Here is a 24,485-nt window from a genome sequence, read left to right on the forward strand (position 1 = left end):
TCCGTATGCAGAGATCGAGTGTGTACACATGAAGACAGCTGAGTAGTAGTTGAGTAAATCACACAGAAGCAGGAATGAATGATAGTGGATTAGAGAAAAATCTCACAGTTTATTAAGGTGAGGCTTTATAAACTGCACTCAGCAAGCAGTGAGTTATAATAAGTAATAAGTTATAAGGTCTGCAGTTAAATCAGTGTTTAGTCAGTGGTTTTCTTATTACATTCCTTCTTTTACAGTTTCTTTCACCTTAATTTTTAGTCTGTTTGTAAGCATTTAAGCAAAATCTTAATAATTCATTACCTGGAATTATGGATGCACTGAATATTTGACAACCAAAATTATTCAATCAAAAATAGCAATGTAGGGGGCACCGAGTGGTCCGGCAGTCTAAAGCGCTGCCACTATGAGCAGGAGGTCGCAGGTTCGAATCCCCGCTCATGCAGCTTTGCCATCAAGCTGCTGGCACTCAGAGGGAGCAAAATTGGCCCTGCTCCCTCCGGGTGGGTAGATGGCGCTCTCTCCCTACATCACTTCTAGGGTGATGTCTGCAGCACAGGGCATCTGTGAGCTGATGCATCAGAACTGAGTCGCTGCGCTTTCCTCCGAGTGCACTGTGATGCTACTCGACAATGCTGCATCAGCAGCAGCTCAAAAAGAAGCGGTTGTGTTGGGGCATTACTAGTGATGGGGGGAGTCCTAATGAGTGGGTTGGGTAATTGGCCATGTAAATTAGGGAGAAAATGGGAAAAATTTAAAAAAAGAAAAAAAAAATAGCAAAGTAAACTCCTTGGTTTGATTTAGTGAAAAGGCTAAATAATTACATTAACACTAAGGTAAATATATCGTGCTTCATTAGTTTGTCTACTGGAATATTTGAAAAAGCCGATATAATAGACTTTTCTGGTATTCTGTATTTGGCTTTTTTTTTTTTTAATACATATCTACATTACATTAGCAAAAAAAATAGCTATTTTTTTTGCAGTACTACAGCATTACTAAGGTAAATGTGCAATTGCAATAGCCGTGCTTAAGTTAATTATTATGTGAAATACTACTGCTGAGGAAAATTTATGATTAGTATAACACCGCTGAAGTAAATTTATGTTTAGAATAACACTGTTAAGGTAAATGTATGATTAGAATAACACTGCTGAGGTACATTTATGATTAGAATAGTGCTGCTGAGGTACATTTATGATTAGAATAGTACTGCTGAGGTACATTTATGATTAGAATAGTGCTGCTGAGGTAAATGTGTGATTAGAATAGCGCTGCTCAGGTACATGTATGATTAAAATGGCATTGCTGAGGTAAATGTATGATTAGACTAGCACTGCTTAGGTAAATATATGATTACAACAACACTGCTGAAGTAAATTTATGATTAGAACAGCACTACTGAGATAAATGTATGGACAACATCATTGCTGAGGTAAATGTATGATTACAATAGCACTGCTTAGGTAAATATATGATTACAACAACACTGCTGAAGTAAATTTATGATTAGAACAGCACTACTGAGGTAAATGTATGATTAGAATAGCACAGCAAATGTAAATGTGTGATTGGAATAGCAGTGCTAAGGTATATTTATAAATAACATTACAATAAAATAAATTATAAGAATAGTACTGCTATTTACTATTTACTTGATTAAAAACAATGGACAACCGAAATTATTAAAAAGAAAATTACAGAAAAGCACTTTTAATGTTCTGCAAAATTTGTGAAAAGTTGTAAACTTTTGTAAAATCATGACTAAAATTGCTTTTTAAAAATTATAAAAAAAAAAAAAAAAAAAAAAACATATATATATATATATAATTGCAGTTTAGACTATGTAATTTATTCAGTTGAGAAAAAAGGGGCCAAAATAGTGATATATTTTGATTGTTTCAATTAATATCCTAGGCTTTTTTTTGCTAACGAAGCAACTTCACCTTTACGTTTAAAGAGCATTAATTGTGAATCACAGTAAAGGGTGAATTTTGTTTGCAGCAGCATTAATGCAGAGTTTAGACCTGCTGTTAGATAAGAAACACACCTGAGTGAGATTTCACACTGACCTGGAGATCACACCCCAACCTGAGAAACACCCAACAGCACCAGATAAGACCTACAGCACATTATCTGTGAACACACACACACACACACACACACACACACAGTAGTGATAAAGTGAGAGTGGTCATCCCCCTCCTTCCTCTACTCTGACATACATCACTGCCTTCAGTTTGCGTGGCAGCACACATTGATCGACTGTCACACTGATCACATTACAACCAGAACAGATTAGATTTGCATTTTTAATTTCTCTATGAAAAAATTGCATTGACTGCTGGAGGTTATGAGAGAGGAATGTTTGGGTAGTATAAATTTATAGGTAGATAAATATACTGAGAGATAGATAGTTGAAGAAGCAGCGCAGCGAGGGGGTCGGTGGAGATCAGTTCCAGAATTAATGAAGATTGTACCAGACCTCATCTTTACCTGATCTGTGCTATAGCAGATATGCTGGAAAACAGATTGAAAAGAGTTGCTGGTTTAGTGTATTTTTAGTGTATTTTAATAGAAATACACCTAATATTTGTGAACAGTAATTTCTGAACAGCTTAAAGTGGCAGAACAAGCACTTTCATTGTTTGGACAAACAAGTGAAAAGACTGAATGATTTATTTTAAGTCATATTTCAATGTTTCCTCTAACGTTAGGATTTTGTAAAACAGTAGTAGCAGGCTGATATTGGCGCTGCATATCAGATCATTGGTGTATTTGAGGCATGAAGTGAGGGAAAGAGCCAACAGAGAGCTGATAAACGACAAGATAAATTATTTTTTTAGCTGTTCCTCAGCCAAAACATACAAGCTGTACAGGACTAGGATAGAAACATTTGCTGAGCTAACTTAGCCTCAACCAAAGCCATTAGTTTGTTTATCAAAAGACTGTCTTTGTTTCCCTGTGTAAATTTCACTCATTAGTAACTTAACTTAGCTCTACTGTGGTTAAATGTATGATTAGAATAGCACCACTGAGGTACATTTGCGATTAGATTTGCACTACAAACCTAAATGTATACATTTAATAACAGCACTACTGAGGAAAATTTTGATAAATCTATGATACGAACAGGACGGCTGAGTTGAGTGTATGATTAGAGTAGCACTGCTGAGGTAAATCTATGAAAAAAACAGCACTGCTGAGGTAAATCTATGAAAAGAACAGCACTGCTGAGGTAAATCTATAAAATGAACAGTACTGCTGAGGTAAATCTATGAATAGAACAGCTCTGCTGAGGTAAATATACTATCAGAACAGCACCGCTGAGGTAAATCTATAAAAAGAACAGCACTGCTGAGGTAAATATATGAAAAGAACAGCACTGCTGAGGAAAATCTATGAAAGGAACAGCGCTGCTAAGGTAAATCTTTGAAAAGAACAGCTCTGCTGAGGTAAATTTACTATTAGAACTGCACTGCTGAGGTAAATCTATTTAAAAAAAACAGCACTGCTGAGGTAAATATATGAAAAGAACAGCACTGCTGAGGTAAATCTATGATGAAAACAGCACTGCTGAGGTAAATCTACTATTAGAACAGCACTGCTGAGGTAAATCTAAGAAAAGAACAGCTCTGCTGAGGTATATTTACTATTAGAATAGAACTGCTGGGGTAAATCTATAAAAGGAACAGCACTGCTGAGGTAAACCTGTGAAAAGAACAGCACTGCTGAGGTTAATCTATGAAAAAAAACAGCACTGCTGAGGTGAATCTATGAAAAAAACAGCACTGCTGAGGTAAACCTGTGAAAAGAACAGCACTGCTGAGGTAAATCTAAGAAAAGAACAGCACTGATGAGGTATATATATGAAAAGACCAGCACTGATGAGGTAAATATATGAAAAGAACAGCACTGCTGAGGAAAATCTATGGAAGGAACAGCGCTGCTAAGGTAAATCTTTGAAAAGAACAGCTCTGCTGAGGTAAATTTACTATTAGAACTGCACTGCTGAGGTAAATCTATTAAAAAAAACAGCACTGCTGAGGTAAATCTATGAAAAGAACAGCACTGCTGAGGTAAATCTATGATGAAAACAGCACTGCTGAGGTAAATCTACTATTAGAACAGCACTGCTGAGGTAAATCTAAGAAAAGAACAGCTCTGCTGAGGTATATTTACTATTAGAACAGAACTGCTGGGGTAAATCTATAAAAGGAACAGCACTGCTGAGGTAAACCTGTGAAAAGAACAGCACTGCTGAGGTTAATCTATGAAAAAAACAGCACTGCTGAGGTGAATCTATGAAAAAAACAGCACTGCTGAGGTGAATCTATGAAAAAAACAGCACTGCTGAGGTGAATCTATGAAAGGAACAGCGCTGCTAAGGTAATTCTTTGAAAAGAACAGCTCTGCTGAGGTAAATTTACTATTAGAACTGCACTGCTGAGGTAAATCTACTATTAGAACAGCACTGCTGAGGTAAATCTAAGAAAAGAACAGCTCTGCTGAGGTATATTTACATTTAGAACAGAACTGCTGGGGTAAATCTATAAAAGGAACAGCACTGCTGAGGTAAACCTGTGAAAAGAACAGCACTGCTGAGGTGAATCTATGAAAAAACAGCACTGCTGAGGTGAATCTATGAAAAAAACAGCACTGCTGAGGTGAATCTATGAAAAAAACAGCACTGCTGAGGTAAATCTAAGAAAAGAACAGCACTGATGAGGTAAATATATGAAAAGACCAGCACTGATGAGGTAAATATATGAAAAGAACAGCACTGCTGAGGAAAATCTATGAAAGGAACAGCGCTGCTAAGGTAAATCTTTGAAAAGAACAGCTCTGCTGAGGTAAATCTATTAAAAAAACAGCACTGCTGAGGTAAATCTATGAAAAGAACTGCACTGCTGAGGTAAATCTATGATGAAAACAGCACTGCCGAGGTAAATCTACTATTAGAACAGCACTGCTGAGGTAAATCTAAGAAAAGAACAGCTCTGCTGAGGTATATTTGCTATTAGAACAGAACTGCTGGGGTAAATCTATAAAAGGAACAGCACTGCTGAGGTAAACCTGTGAAAAAAACAGCACTGCTGAGGTGAATCTATGAAAAAAACAGCACTGCTGAGGTGAATCTATGAAAAAACAGCACTGCTGAGGTGAATCTATGAAAAAAACAGCACTGCTGAGGTGAATCTATGAAAAGAACGGCACTGCTGAGGTAAATATATGAAAAGAACAGCACTGCTGAGGTAAACTTACTATTAGAAGAGCACTGTTAAAGTAAATCTATTATTAGAACAACACTGCTGAGGTAAATCTATAAAAAGAACTGCGTTGCTGAAGTATATATATGAAAAGGTATACTGATTTTTATGTAGTAGTTTTGCAATTGATTTTTGTAATGAAATTGCAAGACAATGAAACCCTTTGTCCAAATGTTTTAATTTGATTTTGGCTAAAAAGAATATTTTGGTGCATCACTAGTTGATAGTTAAATTTTTTAGTTAAGTAACTATGGCTGATTTATTCTAGATTTAAAAAAAATACATTAAGGCTCTATAATTAATAGAAATAAATGAATATAAACATGCATAAAATGGCCAAAATATTTTATTTCTCTGTCTCTCTAATTTTTAATGATGAAACATTGTTTAAAATAAAAAAATGGCACGTGTACCGCACACAGATTGTGCCAAGTTGGCCTCTTAGATAACATGAACTAAACCAAGAAAACATGTTGGTTTACTGGGACATGGACTCATGGACTCCACTGATAAGAGCCTGTTATACTGTCTTATGTCCCATAATATTTGTCTTATCGTAGGAACATCATGGAAGGACAAGAAAGGCCGGTTTCATAAGATACGGTTCTGCGGTCCTGTTTCTGGAAAAACAATAAATTGAATTCAAACAGTTTATTCAGTAAAGTAACTTATCAGCAATTTTTGATTTGAATGAACTGCAGTGTAATATTCTGAAATTCATGGAGGATGTTAAAGTAATATTTTAATAGGACAGATAAACAGCCTGTGTTTAGCTCCACTGCAGTGCTTTTGCATATCAGCATCAGTCATAGTCCAGGGTCATTTTATTGTTTCAGGTGCACACAACATGTGTGTGATGCAATAAGAGTTTAAACTTTAGTCTTAAATCCGTCAAGGTCGTTTATTCCAAAATTCCCAAAAGCTTGGCACACTGTGTAAAATTTAGTACATGTAAATAAAAAAAAAATATTCTTGTGTGATAAAAAGGAAAATTAAACTAGCAAGTTTATTATCTGGAAAAAAAAATACGTAATATATATATATAAAATACACATATATATATTTTTGCAGTAAATTTGTTGATAAATACTGTATAAAAATAGAAGATCACATAGATTGGAATTTCATAAAAAAAAAAAAAAAATCAATATTTTTTTATTATTATTTAACAACCAGGCCAACATTTAAATTTAACTAAATTTATCAGTTAACATATTGACAACATATTCATCTAAAACCAAAAACACCACATAGGTTGGAAATTTATTTTTTATAGTTGTTTTTTTTCTCTATGTGAATTCTGTAAAACAAATTTCTTTCATATCTTTATTTTTTTCACTGAAAGCATCCTGCTATTACTGATTCATATTTATATATAATGCAATACCTCTTGCATAAATTTAAAATAATAGCTAATTATGAAACTAAACACATACATATTGTGGATGTAACCAAATTTTGATTTCATTTCATAAAAAATATTCAAAAAACTTCAAGTCTGCTATAAGTTACATTTCATTTTTATTCAAGATAAAAACTTCCAAACAAAAATGCCAAAAAATAAAACATTTGAACATTAAAAGGGAATCCTACTGATTTATTAAAATCTTTTAGGTATAATTTAATATTAAACTTATTTGACATTATTTTACAACTTGCAAAAGCCTGAAAAACTGAAAAGTAATTTCCACAGTGTACCTGAACTTTAGCTACCTTCTCTAACAGTTACAGTAAGGTCAATAGCCAGCTAGCTGCCCAGCTCAGCTAGCCACCTGCTCTGAGGTTAGCCAGCTAGCAATCTACCTCCCACACAAATTATGTGACATTAATTAGGCAAATGAAGCCTGGAAAACTGAATAGTATTACTAATAATACTATTTTTACATTTTGAGAGTCTGTTCCCAGCATATCTTAACTTAAGCTACTAGTTAAACTGTTACATTTAGCTTGAGAATGAGCTAGCTAAAAAACTTAAGCTATGCTAATACCTACTGGTATTCGTAGCAAAGCTAGCTAGCTACCATTAGCTACCTAAAACCTACAGTAATATTAAAAACTACCTAATATTAAAATGTTGAGTAAATTATCTTAATTATAAAGTAATATGATAACATGTAGCTATATTTATATAGCTTATAAAAAGGTCCTCAGTGGTTACTGTTTGGGTAGTGTGCCTCTTGGTGAGAGACCATTGACTGCAGGACACGCAGGATGTCCAAATTGTTTCTAATAAAAATATGATCCACAACCCTGTGATACTCAGTGTGATATATTGAGGGAACCTATTAAAAGTCTCATTTAATGGTGGACTTTAGTATTAAAAAATGCCCTATGAGCTGGTTTGTGGTTCAGGCTGTTTTAATTGGGTGGAAGAGTGGGCGGGGACTAGCATCAGGATTTCGGCTCTCACTCATAAATATTCATCATATACAAATGTCTCACTCTGCAGTGGGCGTTCCCAGTCCAAGGGGAGCGAGGCCATGAATCCTAATTTATGGGTTGATGTCAGTCCAGACCGAGGGCTTTTCCTGATTTATTTTAAAATAAGACTACCTTTATAAAGGGTTTATAAATGGTTTACAATTAGTTTATTAATGGTTACTAATTAGGTTGAAAATGCCTTAAAAATCATTAATAATCAGTTATAACACAGACATAGAAAGGGCCACAACATACTGTAGATGGCTGTGGGTTCACTATTTGGCAAACAACAGGCCATTGTTGCCCTTTCTAAGTACTGTACATGTTATAAATGATTATTAATGATTTTTAAGGCATTTACAACCTAATTAGTAACCATTAATAAACAAATTGTAAACCATTTATAAACCCTTTATAAAGGTAGTCTTATTTTAAAGTAAAGGAAAATGAGAGCACAGGTGCACACTGTTTTCCTGAAATAGTTTCTCTCCATACTATATTCTCCTCCTTTTACCCTGTTCTTTAATTATCAGGATGTAACAAAAGAGAAAACCACCACAGAGCAGCTATTATTATTATTATTATTTGGGTGGTGGGTCATTATTATTCTCAGCACTGCAGTGATTAGCAGTGATTAGCATGGTGGTGGTGTATGAGGTGTTAGTGTGTGTTGAGCTGATGGTACAGTGAGTGGATCAGATACAGCAGCAGTGCTGCTGGAGTTTTTAAACACTAGAATTACTTTTAGGATCTCAAGGACATTGCCTTTTCTTCTCAACATTTAGAGTGCTATCTTTTTATTTGCACTGTGGACACAGTGTTTAAAAACTCCAGCAGCACTGCTGTATTTGATCCACTCACTGTACCAGCTCAACCCACCACCCAAATAATAATAATAGGTGCTTTTTTATGTTTACATTTTCTCTTCAAATCAAAAATAGATTTTTCTTCCTGTGATATTTAAGCTGATACAATAAGAAGGTTCTGAATTAGTTTGCATTTCATGATCTTTTAATATTTTTATTTTCAGTTGACAGATGATCTGATAACTCATTCTGATAAAAAAATATATATATATATTGGTTAGTCTTACATGTTTTACAAACTTAAGCCCTATCTGGATGGGATTTTTTTCAGGGGGACATCTGCATCACACTTGGCTACACTGATAAAACTCTTGCATCCGGACTACATTTAAAAAAACAGGAGGACCAGTGAGATTTTAGGCTGTTTTTCTCAGTCACATGACATCACAGCGTTCAGTAGCTCCTCCATTTCCACTCGCTGTTGTGTTTTTACATGGATCTCTGTGGAAACACACGTGCCCAAAATTTAATTACGGTGCGCGGCAGTGGACAAATAGCAATTTTATTAAACACAATGTTATGAAACTCAGAGATGTGCTTCTGGACGGGACTAAAATTACCGGAGGACCATGAGGAGGAGTTCAGAGAAAAACAGTAGATAATTCAGCCTGTACTTTTCTCAGAGGACGTCATGATAAAAACACATACATGGTCGTTCTAGACGGGAATAAAATAACAGAGGACCCCCATAAAAGAGAAAATGACCCCAGAACCCCCTGAAAAACTAATCCTGTCCGGATAGGGTGTTAGGAATCATTTTGGTGTTTTTTTTTTATAGGACTTGTAAGGTCATTATTAATGCAAGCCTATTGATTGATGCCATATATGACCTATTGATTGATGCCATTCATTAGTGGTAATTTACTAGATTAGATGCACATACGAAAGCCTGAGCTCAGCATTTTGAATTATAATTTCTGAGACTCATTTGTCACATTTTCACCGGTATAATTAGCCCAGAAGAAACAGTTCAGATAGAGACCTGGTCTGGGTTCAGTGCTGAGACACTGAGGCCTGGCATGCCGGAAACACAGGCCCGGCTCCAGTTAATCAATAGAAAGAGGAGAAAGAGGAGCTGAGATCTTCTCCTCTCCTGATGACAAGACGACCTGCAGCTGCCCGGATCAGACAGATAGAATCAATAGAGCCTGTGAATGATCAGATCAGGCACAGACTGGGACAGAAACCTGTTACTTTAACTTTTTCTTTTTATATTTACTGAAAAAAATGATGCGTAAAATGTACTTAAAAAAAGTTTTGCAACTTTCTGCATTTGCTGTTTTTAAATACATTTAATTTCATGTAAATTTAAGTAACATTAACTCGGTTTCAAGACTTAAATGTTACACAGAGTAAATAAGTGAACTGAACTTCAGTCAATCCTTTCTTTTATTAAACTTTACTTCATTTATTTTTACTGAATCAATCCTTTCTTTTAGTAAACTTTACACTCTAAAAAGTGATTCTGTTTTAGTCAGTGGAAACTAATATTATTAAGTGGAGTGAACTTATCGGCCAGTATAACTCAATAAAATGAGTTCAGAGAACTTCAACCTGAAAACTTAAAAATGTTGGTTGAACCAATGAAAAAATGTGATTTGAACCAACTTTTAGTCACTACCTGTGTCAATGCTCTTTCTAGAGTGTTGGTTCATGCAGCTTTCCTATAGGCTCCTGGCACCATATATCTGCATATTGGGTGTGGCCTCTTCTTTACTTACCATCTTTGTGTTGTCTGTTGCCCAAAGCTACCTGATCCTAGACGTGCAATATTATAATATAATTTGATTGCCAGGCCTCAGTGTTTGTGAGCTGTAAGAGCACATTAACTTTATTCTGTGTTTCTAGTGATCACAGTATGCTGGCTTTGAGCTACAGAGTTCACTCTTTGCTGAGTTTACTCCAGTATTATACTGTCAGTATTTGCAGTTAAATAATAATATACCAAATATGTTGAGAATACCACATTGAGTTAACTCAGACTTTTAAGGCAGCAGGAGAACTTATATTGCTGAGTTTAAACAACTTGAAATGTTTTACATTGTACTTTAAAATTATGAAGCACGTAATTAAGTTGGATAAACTGGATAATTTAAGTTGATTTGCCTTAAATTTAAGTTGAGATAATGAAAACTGTCAACTTGAAAGTAACCAAATAATTACGTTGAGCTAACTTAAAGGAATTGTGTTGATCTAACTTGTTTACTTAATTTGTAAAAACTTAATTTATTTATGTGTTACCAATTGAAGTAATTTTTTTAAGTTGGTCCAACAATTCTCTTTTTTCAGTGTACTTCATTTATTTTTGCTGATTCAATCCTTTCTTTTAGTAAACTTTACTAAATTTATTTTTACTGATTCAATCCTTTCTTTTAGTAAACTTTACTAAATTTATTTTTACTGAATCAATCCTTTCTTTTAGTAAACTTTACTAAATTTATTTTTACTGAATCAATCCTTTCTTTTAGTAAACTTTACTAAATTTATTTTTACTGAATCAATCCTTTCTTTTAGTAAACTTTACTTCATTTATTTTTACTGATTCAATCCTTTCTTTTAGTAAACTTTACTAAATTTATTTTTACTGATTCAATCCTTTCTTTTAGTAAACTTTACTAAATTTATTTTTACTGAATCAATCCTTTCTTTTAGTAAACTTTACTAAATTTATTTTTACTGAATCAATCCTTTCTTTTAGTAAACTTTACTTCATTTATTTTTACTGAATCAATCCTTTCTTTTAGTAAACTTTACTAAATTTATTTTTACTGAATCAATCCTTTCTTTTAGTAAACTTTACTTCATTTATTTTTACTGAATCAATCCTTTCTTTTAGTAAACTTTACTTCATTTATTTTTACTGAATCAATCCTTTCTTTTAGTAAACTTTACTAAATTTATTTTTACTGAATCAGTCCTTTCTTTTAGTAAACTTTACTACATTTATTTTTACTGAATCAATCCTTTCTTTTAATAAACTTTACTTCATTTATTTTTACTGAATCAATCCTTTCTTTTAGTAAACTTTACTTCATTTCTACATACAATATTATCTAATTACAATTACATATATACATATATTACATATATACATATTATATAAGTCAAATAATTTATGACACATAATTCATTATAGTTCCTAAAATGTAAATATTTTACATAATAATAATAATGTAAATATTTGAATGTGTGTTTTAACTAAAATTATATATAATAATATTGTATAAATGATATAATTGTAATTATGTAATATTGTATGCAGACATGAAGTAAAGTTTACTAAAAGAAAGGATTGATTCAGCAAAAATAAATTAAGTAAAGTTTAATAAAAGAAAGGATTGACTGAAGTTCAGTTCACTTATTTACTTGTAACATTGAAGTTACTTAAAATTTCATGAAATTAAATTTACTTAAAAAAAGCAAATGCAGAAAGTTGCGAAACTTTTTCGCATCATTTTTTTCAGTGTATCGCATGTATTATATAAAAAAATGAGAAGCTTGGGAGTCCCTATGGATTAAAGCAAACTTAAATTTTTAATTTAGATTTTTGATATCAAGCTGATAATGTGAATCAAGGAAACACATAAAACATGCAGGGTATGAGGTCTCCAGAGATTAGAACCACTGCTTCACCAGGATTAATCTCATAAAAGTGGTCTAGTTGATTACAGCAGTGAATAAAAACACAGGTTTATTAAGTTTACATCAAGAGTATAAGAATATAAACAGACAAATATACGTTGTTTCACATTCTTGCATATATACATACTATTACTTATGACCCACTTGTACACCTCAATGTACTGGACATTATATACATTATATTAAAGATAATGAGAATATAAAGAATAAATAAATAAATAAGGTATTGTATGGAAATGAATAATAACTGAAAATATGTTCTGTTGCCTGAGGATGACATTTTACCATATATGGTTAAAAAGGCCTTTATGCTGCTTAAGGGTAAAGATAGTATCAATATCATATTGCAATATTTTATTTTGCAGTACTTATTTTCAAAACAACTGCAGTTTTTTATTTTTTATTAAAAATTAACATTAAATATTGGTGTCAGAAGTGGTTTACTTAATCCTGTGTTTAAACCCCACCCAAAAGGTGGCTAGAATCCATTGTTCTGATTGGATAAAAAGTAAATTTGTCTTTTATTTTGATTGTATGCAGTTAATATGATAGTCAAATGTTTGGACGCGCCTTTTTCATTCAATGCTTTTTTTTAGATGGATACTGAAGTCATTCAGTACTCGTAACACTTAAAACTATTAAACAAACCAAATTACTCTGTAACGCAAGTTACATCTTATCTGGAAGGCTGTTAACTTGTACACTCTAAAAAGTAAAACAGTGATATACTTAATTATTTTGGTGAAACATTTTTACACTTAAAAATATTGAGTAGATTTTAAATCTGTGAAATCATTTACATAAATCTTCCGAGTTCAGTAAAGGTGAGCAAAAAAATTAAGTAGATACGAGTAATCATATTTAGCTCTACAAAATAAAAATATTGAGTAAATAAAACAAATTTTTTAAGCCAGCAGAATTTAAAAAATTGAGTAGATATAATTGAAATGTCAGGTAAAGAGGACTACATAAAATATACTACATGCACTAATTGTTTTTAAATTTATGCTACTCATACTGAACTTATCAGTTATCAAATTTTACTAATTTTTTTAACTGTATTTACCTATTCCTTAAGGAGGACTTTACTTGAAGTAAAATTATCTAATGGAATCAAATGTAAATAAAGCAACTGTAGACATATTAATATTTTAAAGATTTATTCCAAATGTGGAACACGAAATTCAACCTCTCAAATATGAAATACACCAACAAAAACAGGTCCTTCATTCTATTTAAGACTCAATACAACAGCAAAAATGAACAGAGGCTGCCTAGGATTAAGGAAAACCTGAAATTCGATCAGACAATAATAAAAATTATTGTACCACTATATATAGCCTAACTGCTTTATCATGAGATGGTTGCATTAAAGTAATAATACAATGATTGTCAGCATTTGCTGGAATAGCCTGTCTGTAGAGTGAGTCACAAATGAGTGAGGACAGAACAAGTGAACAGGTAGAGAGGTTGTGCCTCTGGTTAACTGTACTTCACTTAAAAACTGTTTTCGCAAAACTTCACCCTTAAGTGCAGTTAGAGTGATATGTACTTTAGCTTTGGGGGGGCAGGGGGGTGGGGGGTGGGGGGGCATTTAAGGTGAAACAGGCCAAGTTATGACATCAATGGTTTTTTTTTTACAGTCACTGGGTGAAACACACCTAAACTCCATGGAACCACTGGTTGTTCCAGCACCTTATGCATTTAGACTAATACATCTTCAAATAAATTAATATTCCAATAACATAACTAGCACGGGAAGTGACATGAAAGCGAATTCCCTCTTCTTTATCTTAAAGTACAATTCCGGTCTAAAATTGACTTTGGCTGTAGTAAAAAGCATGATAAGGGTACTAACCTTTGCTGACTAGACAACCTACGTTCTCCCGCAGCTTTCTCGAATACAGAATATTTTCCACTTTTCAGAATTGGCTATATGGGGTTACATGGGGCATACGTAAGCTGTGGTAGAACGGAAGATGGCTATTCAACAAAGGTTAGTCATTTTTTCATGTTTTATTACAGACAAGGTCAATTTCACACCGGAATTCCTCTTTCATTTTTGCCCATTTTCAGCTAACATCCTCACTTGAAAAAGTCTGATTAGACATACATTAAAAGCTTGAGAATGACTTCTGTGCTAGAATAAAATATTCCTGCCTTAAATTACACATCCATTTGTTGGATTTTTACATGTAAAATCACAAAAAAATAAAATAAAATAAATCTCTTATCTTGAAAAGGTAAGAAACAGGCTTAAAATATGAAATTGCTAATTGAGGACAAATGCTACATTTCACATTTTGTATTAGTCTCTTGTCAAATCACAGGCTGTGATTCAAAAACTCAAAATGGTGTAGAAGATGGGTTTTAAACAAGTAATCAATTCCAGTCCAAATAGTATTTTACCACTGGAAATATCCACCTGCATTTAAAGAGAACAGTGGACTCTTCCCTCAGATATACATTGACAATGGAAAATTCCAACAGCAAGATTTCTCTTATCAGTACTTTGAAACTACACATGCAGGTAGTTTTTGAATCTTTGAACCTTAGTGGAAAGGTTTCCAGAATCCAGCTCCAGCAGTACTTTTTGGAAAAACTCAAAACTGTATTTGAGATTCTTGGGGTATCTCAGATCCAAGGCATAGGTCAGTCCCAACAAATAGCAACAGGCTCTGCTAAGATCCTCAAGACCGCTGAGGACAGTGGTGCCCTCAATCACAATCCCTACATCAGGAGATTCTTCACTTGACTCTTCTTGATTCCGCAGCAGGTATATCTTCATCACCTCCTCTGCCAGCTAGGGAACCAATGAAATCATAAGTTTACATATGCCACATTTACTCATATTTTCACAACTTCTGATATACAGTCCTAGTACACATTTTCTCTCTTAGATCATTTAGGCTCATCATTAAATTTTAGGATTGTAAAATGGCAGAATAATATATTATTTATTTCAGCCTTTATATTCTTAAATTACATCCTACATGATATTTATTTGGCATATATAAAATTGAATAATTTTGTGGATATTGAAGTAAAATCACAAAAAAATCTGCCAGGTATTGAAACGAGGATTTGAACCAGCACTGATAGTCTCTTCTTTTGTTTTTAGAGGGAGCTCAGCAGGTGTTCTAGATTAAAAGCTTCAGTTTCAAGGCATGCAAGTTAATTATTCAGCCTATGTAATTCAGCCTTTATTTTGAGTTTTACACTTTGATTTACAGCTGAACCTCTTTCCTAACTTCATACAAATGATAGTCGTAAGAAATATAGGACACCCCATTTAAACAAATTACCATTCACCTTCACTTTAAAGGAGAACTCCCATGTGAAATGGACATCAGATGTAGTGAAGTAATTACGAGTACTAAGCTTTGTTGAATTACCAACCAACGTTTGCAGACAGCATTCCAGAATTTAGAACTTTTTTCAAGCTTTTCCAAAAAGGCTTTAGAATGGATGGTATAAGGACATATTTTGCCCCTGCAGAGAAATTACTTTTGCCACCGCTAACAAGCTCAAAATAGCTCCACACTTCATTGGTAGAATTCAGAGAGCCTTGGCATCTAAAATGAGGCATTAAGTAATTTGAAAGTGCACAAGAGGTTTATTAAAATAGACTGTTTACGTCGCGTAGCACTAAGCTAGTTCTCCAGGTACCGCCATCTTAAAGTTAAGTCACGGCAAGTCGCCAGTCGAGCACGAATGGTAAAACATTTTGAACTATGTTTATTTGTTATTGGAACTTTTCCATCTCATATCGCCAGTAACCAGATATTTTCAGCAACAGCTGGAATTCATGCATTTCCACTGAATTAATTTTGAAAATGGTTCCCCATCCTACCTATTCATTCATGCTCGTGACTCGGCTTGCTGTGAATTAACTTTAAGATGGCGGTGTCTGAAGAATTAGCTCGGTGCTCAGTCCATTTTACACCGGAGTTCTCCTTTAACTAGTGAAAGCAGGATGCAACAAATAAAAATGGCTTACAATCATTTGTTTAATGTAAAAGTAATTATTAGAAATTCTCATGATAAAATCAAATGCATAAACAGACAAAATACTGCAAATGATTATTTAAAAAATATATTTTACCCAAAACTTTATTGTTAAAACAGTCAAATTCCTGTATGTATAAATACTGTATGTTAAAAGGACAAAGCTTCTCTTGGGCTGTCCTTATTGTTTTATATGCACTACATATGAATATCTGTAATAATTACTGATGATTAGAAGAAATGGCAGTGATGAAATTATGTTTAAGGCAGTTAATGAACCAACAGAATAGGTGGGGGTCAAATTATAATACCTGAAGAAGAGCACTCATTTGAGCTCGATGTCTTTCTCCTGCAGCACCCTTCTTCGCTTGGAACAGGGACAGCAATTTAGGAGAATAGCGATCCAACGCTGAAAAGAACTTTGGCTCGAGAGTCAGTGTGGTGATTCTCTGAAACTCTGCACTGACCTGAGAAAGACATAAAAAGAAAAAACAAAACAAAAAACCTGTAACAAAATCTATTTAATTCACTGAAGCAAACTTTAGTCCATATAACTTTGGGTAGGAAGTCAAACTATTAAACATGCAAGTTTTAGCTCTATGTCTGTAATGACTACAAATTTTCTATTTACTCACTTGCCAGACATTAAACAAGGCAGGCCATCTGTTCTTGAGGTCTTTGATGCTCATCTGTAGGGTAACGACATCATGTCTTCTATGTGCGAATGTTCTACACATCAAGTCCTTGATGGCTGTGCTGTCTTTCTTCTTTGATTTGGCAATTAATTGACATCGGTCCAGCTCTTGCTGTTCCTTGCTGTCTCCTACTGGATAGTGTGGAAGAAACAGCACTTCTCCTTTCCTTGCTTTCTCTATATTTTTTGCAGGAGACTGGTCATCAGGGTGCTTGTTCTTAAACGAGTTGCAGGTAACCTCAGGCAATCCAAAACTTCTGAGCTTTGATCTGTAATTTCCCATCTTGTACTTGAGACTATACATCCATCCTATCCATCCATTACGACTGCCTGGTTCTGTCAGACATGGGTGCTTTTTCACTAAAGCCTCTGCTACCTGACCAGTCTGAAGGCCTTTGGGGTAGGCTGTGTAGCTGTACATATAGTCTGCTAATTTTTCCATTATTTCAGACTTTACCAGAGTATGGTTCAGCAAAGCACCATTTCGGAGAAATTCTTCACTGGCGTTCCTCAAAATTGCCTCGGTTGCCCCAGAGAAAAGAGGAATGAAGATTTCATCTGGCCAAAATATTCTATGGGTGCTTTCACAAGGGTACAGCAGAATAGTGTCTTGTGTAGACACTGATGTATTATCCATCTGGCATTCTCCCCTGTGCAGAGTTTACAGGGCCATCCCATAAGCAGACACCTAAAAAGAGACAATAACATTACCAGAGGAATCTAACAGACTTGCAATTTTCATTGATGGACTGACTGCCTTTCATACAAAAGTTTAAAATGTGACACTAGTGCTGCACAATTAATCTTCTCATTACGAGGTCAGACTGTGTTCACAAACATGCACACCACACTGAATGCTAGCTGAAACTTGAATAGCTCACTATACCCTATATTGTGAACTACGGTACATATGTCAAAACTACATCAACCAACACTATATTTTAGATTCCCACAAGAGTAAGTATACATTTTTAACAATTACATATTTAATCATTCAGGAACACAATAATAAATTGACAACATTTACCTCCTCTGTTTTACCCTTGTTCAGCTTCTCTCCTTAAAGGTACTGGTGCTGTAAAACAAATGTAGGACATATTAAACATGATTGACAAGTGGGGGATGAAATGAAATTTTCTAGGCACCAAGTGTTTTATTGAAAATATGACAGGTTGGGCAAGTATGGCTCTCTCTTCTTAAAAATATTTAAAATTCCCTATTAAACTTTGACAAAACAATTCTGCATTACATGGGATATTAGCATTTAAATTTTATATATATTATATATTTATAATATATATATATATATATATATATATATATATATATATATATATATATATATATATATATATACACACACATTTTTTAGTTGCTTATGATTTAAATTATTTAAAATACTACGATGGGCACATTAGCATCTTCTTTATAAATAATATCAGTGTCCATTAACCATTATTTTTTTTTACTCTTAGTTAGCCAACACCTTGCTGCTAATGTTAGCTAGTTCTTTAGTTAACTACATTAGATACATCAAAACATAGAAAATCATAATACATTGTTGAAAATATAATTAATAGCGACTAAATGGTACCAAAAAATACTCTTAAACTCCAAGCCTAATTTTACCAATTTCTGCCTGAAATTACACATTCAAATTTTAAGGCTTTTCAGACTAATATTAAATAATTCAGAATCAATTTTATGAATTAATAATACTTAGAAGCCTTTACAAAAGGAATTGAAAATACTTTAAATTATTCAATTATTTAAATTATTCAATTGAACATAAAATGGTCAAAATATATTAAAATCCAGGAACAATTTTAGGTGCTTTTCAGATTTTATTTTCAGATCTATAAAATGAAATATTTATATGGATGAAATGTTTTTGCAGCTCTATATTTTGCTATAAAGTGTTCAGATTCAGTAACCCCGGGCGCTTAGAGATCTATAAAAATGTTGCGGTAAAACAGTGTAACTTAGTTCTGTAATCCAGTCAGACGGTTTGAATGATCTATAACGACCGTATTGGATCAAATACGGACGTTGGAAAAACGCAAATATGAAAATTATTAATCATATTTCTAATAAAAAAGGCATATTTTGCCCTAAATGTGTATTTTCTTATAGGACATTCAGCTAAATAGGCAAGATAACTGAAAATCAGAGATTCTAAGCTTTAACATTGCATATTGGATGTCTATACTGAGCTTATACTTATTCATAAACACAGTCAGATATTAATTATGACATTGTTTTGGCCCACGGGCGGGCCAGGGCATCTTAAGAGGATAATTTTTAACTTCCAGTTAGCTAACTCACAGCAAATATTAGTTCTATAACCGCTAACGCCAAGTTCTCTCCCCAGTAACATTAGTATGCTAGCTTGCTAACCGCTAACGCTAAGCTCTCTAGCAGGTAACTTTAGTATGCTAGCGTGCTAACCGCTAACGCTAAGTTCTCTCCCAGGTAACTTTAGTATACTAGCTTGCTAACCGCTAACGCTAAGCTCTCTAGCAGGTAACTTTAGTATGCTAGCGTGCTAACCGCTAACACTAAGTTCTCTTCCAGGTAACTTTCGTATACTAGCTTGCTAACCGCTAACGCTAAGTTATCTCCCAGGTAACTTTAGTATGCTAGCTTGATAACCTCTAAAGTGAGTTCTCTCCCCAGTAACATTAGTATGCTAGCCTGCTGACAGCTAACGTTAGCTCTCTCCACAGTAACTTAGTATGCTAGCTTGCTAATCACTAAAGTTAGATCTCTCCCCAGTAACATTAGTATGCTAGCTAGCTAACCGCTAACGTTAGCTAGGTTGGTTATCCTAGCCCCTCTCCTTCTCCTCTACCTCCATCTCCTCCTTTGGCTCTCTTAAACTTGAACCCCACGCTCGCCCGCGCTCAGTAACCTACCTCTAGAGATCTTAAACCTTGTGAATCCACAAATACAGGGTCACAATTAACTGTAAAACCAAAAATATTAGTTGCTAGGTGTCAATATCTGCAAGTAGAGTTCAAGGTGGCTCTCTCCAGTACTGCAGGACTCCTCAGCAGATTTCCCAGAAGGCTGCGGTCTCTTCGCGCACTTTTTGTTAATGGCGTCCAAGTGATGACATTTAACTTAACTAACTCAATTTCTTCAGTTGTTTTAGAAGAAAATGAAATATTGATTCGAAGTAAATAATAAATGTTGTAACTGAAACTGACCAGTTAAACTTCTCCCATCTTAAATATTATATTTAGAATTTACCAAAAATATTAAGCTTATTCAAAAAATTAAGTTAGTTAGTCAACTACTTATTAATTTTCTTAAAGAAAACTTAAATAGAAGATGTAAATTCAGGACAAATGTATCTGTTGGTGATTTAGGTATTTTTTTTTAATATCTCCAACTCAAACAATTAATTAAATGATTTTCAGATATTTTTTTAATGCAGTATAGCTGTTTATTATTGTTATATTTACAAAGCCACTGGAATATTTTTTAGAGTGTAGTTTCTGATGCTGGTAAATCTGATGAACTTATCCTGTACAACAGAGGGAACTCTTGCTCTTCTTTTACTGGGGCATTCTAATGAGAGCCAATTCTTGGATTTTTTTTTTTTTTTTTTGGATTGAATGACCTTAATTTCTTAAAGTATTTTTTTCTTTACGTAGTTGAGTAGTTCTTGTCATAACCTGGATTAGAACATTACTCAAATATTCACTATTAACTGTATACATGTAACTCTACCTCTTCACTACTTTACTTTAACTGATGCTCTCAAACACTTTATTAAGAGACAAGAAATTCAAGTAATTAACTCTTGATGAGTTCAGCACAGCTGTTAACTGAAAGCCGGAATTTCAGGTGACTCTACCTCATAAAACTGACTGAGAAAATCCAGCAGAGATGTGCAAAACTGTCATTTAAGCAAGAGATGCTACTTTAAAGAATATAAACTATATAAAATATTCTGGTTTGTTTATCACTTTTTGTTTACTAAGTAATTTCATGACTTTAATTTGAATTTACAATGTATATTTTTTAAATAATCAAAAAACATGTTTGATGTTTAATTATTTCTAAAAGTGTGGTCAGTTACCACACTTTGAAAAACTCTGTGCAACCAAAGTTACACAACACATAGTGTGGGTATATTTTGTTTTAAAATGTTTTACCATTATCAATCATCAGCAGGTTATAGTTCATTTTGCAAGAATAGTTACATTCAGGAGAAAATGTCAGATTGCAGTACTATTCTGAAAAAAAAAAATAAAGATTACCAGGAACAATTAATTATCACAAATTTACACTGATATGCAATATTTACTAAGCTAAACATGCAAAATTACTGTGTAATGCAACCCCTTTTTCTGGTAGGGGTGTGGGGAGTGTTAATAGGGCATACCACAGCATCCCACACATTTCAATCAGGGATAGGTCTGGCGATGCAGCTGGTCATGGTATAGCATCTATAGTATGTCTTTAAGGCAAGGTCTTGAGACGACAGTGGTATGTGGACGAGCATTGTCCTGTTGGAATAGAGAACCAATGTGTGTGTGTTAATTTGTGTGCCGCCACACACAGGTCTACGTGATCATCTCCACCAGTACAAGACAGTCTACGAGCATGTCGTCATGGGTCTTGCAGCCGTCTGCCAATGGTGCCGGCAATAAGAGGATGGCTTCACACATCTCATAAAAAATATACTTTTCTTAGAGAGCCTTTTCTAAAAAGTATGTAATGTATTCATTCTACAGCATAGCTCCCAAGGATCCTTGTGTCCATACACCAACTTTTTTAAAACTCATTTACACATTACACACTCTCCCCAACCCAACCCAAGCCGAAGTGATAGAGAACGAGGGGGCCTGAAGATAGAGCTCTCCCACCTCTTCTTCTCTTTCTTATATCCCAATCTGTTATGTCCTGACATCCCCATTAACTCATAAATCCAATACAGTGGAGCTCAACAGTATTTGTGCTCTGAGAGACAGCAGGCAGGGATGGGGGAGGAAGGGTGGATGTGGAGAGAGGTTGAGTGAGGAGGGAAGAGAACCAAGAGTAGAGAGTGGAAGGGAAATGATGAGGAGATCAATTGGTCCCTGGACTGTCACTCTGCTCGGTTGTTTTCACATCCATCTCTTCTTTGCATCTCCCCGAGCCCGACGCTCCTCTCGCCTTTTCCCCGGCAGGCCTTGTAGATTCTGCAGGCGCGGCCGTTTGGGGCCCACAATAATCTGATTGAGTGGGAGATCAATGGCAGGCTGCGGTCAGCGATCCGTACTTGCTCCAGCTCACGTTCCAGGCTGACCACAAGTTCCCCAAACCGCTGACTGCCTGACCAGCATGCCCTAACCACTAATGGTCCATGGAACCTGGTTCTGCGAGGGTGATTGATAAGTACAACCGCCTAACTTCTTGGTCTTTACACCGAAGATAACAGACGGACTGATGGTCAAGTTTACGTAGACATCTAGCTTCGTAGCTAACGGTCTAAGAGCTGCTGTGTATAGAGCAGGGAGTGTGGGAGAGAGCAGGCAGGGAGATGTCAAATGGCAGGTTTAATTTCATTTTTAGGCTTTACTTACATAAATAATATTAATTTTTTTTTTTTTTTCCTATTTCCTCCCCAATTTACCACAGTGATGCCCCAACACCAGGAGGGTGAAGACTAGAACATGCTTCCTCCGATACATGTGAAGTCAACCACCACTTCTTTTCGAGCTTTTACCATTGCAGAGCAGCCAGCGTGCTTGGAGGAAAGCAGAAAGCGCAGTGACTCGGTTCTGATACAACAGCTCACAGACGCCCTGTGCTGTGGACATCACCCTTTGGAGTGATGTGGGGAGAGAGCGCCATCTATGCACCCGGAGGGAGCAGGGCCAATTTCGCTCCCTCTGAGCGCCAGCAGCTTAATGGCAAAGCTGCATGAGCGGGGGTTCGAACCTGCGACCTTCAGGCTGTTTTCAGGCTAAATGTACAGGAAGCTGTACAGGACTAGGCTAGCAACGTTAGCGGAGCTAACTTAGCTTTAGCATCTGTTTGTTTAAACAAAAGACTGGTTGCCTTTCCCTGTGTAAATTTCAAGTTTCAAGTGATTTGAACATTGCTCCTGAGGTAAAAGTTATGCTAGCTAGCTAAATATGTGACTTAAACAGAACTCCTGAAATAAATTCTTGATTAAAATAGCAATTCTGAATGTAAACGTAAGCTGATTTCTTGGTTTCTCTGCTTTGCATTATACATTTAGGCTATGTAGACGTAGGTTTTATGTTTGACAACCCTGTAAGGGTCTTTACTTGAGGTCTTTCACAACTGAACCTGCCCTCTCTGGTCCGTGGTCTGACCTCTGAGCATTTTGGGTGAAATGCTAGCGATCAATACGCTGTATTTCCACCCTCGCCTATCTGCAGCACTCTCTCCGCATCAGGGTCGACCCATGGGTGTTGGCCAGCCATCCTCTCCTCTTGATTGTGTTTGTGTGTTTCTTGTGTGGTTGCGGTGTTCTCGGGTTTCCTTAATGGTTCCCAGGATGCACTGTGGCTGCGGAAAGGGGGTCAATGAGACACATGAGACGCAAACGCAGTGGAGGATACCGCTAAACCGTGGACGCTAAAACACATCAGTGAAATTTTCCAACTCCTGATTCCAGTCAGGAGATGCTGCTCGTACTGTACACATCAATAAAAAACATATTCCATCACATTAACATCTAATCATGTTGGGAACAATAAGTGATGGACTTTTTCCACTTGAAACAGTAAAATATAGTATTACAGTATTAAAAAACTCACGTACAGCCTCTTTATTTAGCTCTATTCCCAGCATACTCAGCATCCTTCTTTCCTTTCTTTTTGGGGTTTTAATTTCAGTGTTTATGTGTTGTATTTGTCAGTTTAGATAAATGGGATTTAATTGCAGTGGTTCCAATAACAGAGCATTATTTACCATCTTGGTGTTGGGATGGAGGGTGGATAAGGGTCACTGCTGGTTTACTGGTCTCAAAATAAGTACACCCTACTGAAAAAACCAGATCATACCAGCTGTTGACCAGCTTTACCAGCTTAAGCTGTGTTTTGGAACCTGGTAACTGGTTTCTAGCTGGTAACTGGTTCATAACTAGTCAGAACATCTAAAAACAGCTTGTTGCTGGTCTGTACCTGGTAACTGGTTTCTAGCTGGTAACTGGTTCATAACTAGTCAGAACATCTAAAAACAGCTTGTTGCTGGTCTGTACCTGGTAACTGGTTTCTAGCTGGTAACTGGTGTATAGCTGGTCAGAACATCTCAAACCAGCTACAAGCTGACCAGCTATACACCAGTTACCAGGTACAGACCATCTACAAGCTGGTTTTAGACGTTCTGACCAGCTATGAACCAGTTACCAGGTTCCAAAAAACAGCTTTAGCTGGTATGAGCTGTTTTTTCCAGTTGGGTATACTAGGTAATTTATCCTGCAGTATAGCTCATTTATTTAATAATAATTTCCTGTTACTTTTTTGTACTTTTTCATTTAATTTAACCAAATTTTCCATAGATGCTTTGTTTTATAATTTTGTAAAAAAGTAACAGGGTGTAAGAAAATAATAAATTTACAAA

At 35.0% G+C, this 24,485-nt stretch overlaps 1 protein-coding gene across 2 annotated transcripts; it reads right to left on the bottom strand.

Annotated features, from left to right (window-relative positions):
- Nucleotides 1-14,092: 14,092 nt before the first annotated feature.
- On the bottom strand, nt 14,093-20,023 carry LOC111193574 (uncharacterized). 2 transcript variants are annotated; one of them, XM_022674961.2, is made up of 5 exons: nt 19,814-20,023; nt 17,926-17,973; nt 16,840-17,586; nt 16,516-16,671; nt 14,093-14,999 (listed from the first exon to the last, which is right to left on the bottom strand). In XM_022674961.2, exons 3-5 carry the CDS (start codon nt 17,533-17,535, stop codon nt 14,715-14,717), a joined length of 1,137 nt encoding a protein of 378 aa, XP_022530682.2. In that variant the 5' UTR covers nt 17,536-17,586; nt 17,926-17,973; nt 19,814-20,023; the 3' UTR covers nt 14,093-14,714. The 2 variants fall into 2 exon arrangements, with proteins under 2 accessions (XP_022530682.2, XP_049325238.1); XM_049469281.1 differs by lacking the exon at nt 19,814-20,023 and having other exon boundaries at nt 17,926-18,153.
- Nucleotides 20,024-24,485: the final 4,462 nt, after the last annotated feature.

The sequence above is a fragment of the Astyanax mexicanus genome, chromosome 21 (assembly GCF_023375975.1).
Source record: "Astyanax mexicanus isolate ESR-SI-001 chromosome 21, AstMex3_surface, whole genome shotgun sequence".
NCBI lineage: Eukaryota > Metazoa > Chordata > Actinopteri > Characiformes > Acestrorhamphidae > Astyanax > Astyanax mexicanus.

Bases quoted from the DNA above. Each gene is read 5' to 3' on its own strand.
- LOC111193574 (XM_022674961.2), bottom strand. From the start codon at position 17,535: ATGGATAATACATCAGTGTCTACACAAGACACTATTCTGCTGTACCCT. The intron at 16,672-16,839 runs GTGAGTAAATAG...TGTCTTTCTCAG, and splicing joins CCTTGTTTAATGTCTGGCAA to GTCAGTGCAGAGTTTCAGAG. The intron at 15,000-16,515 runs GTATTATAATTT...TTGGTTCCCTAG, and splicing joins AAATGAGTGCTCTTCTTCAG to CTGGCAGAGGAGGTGATGAA.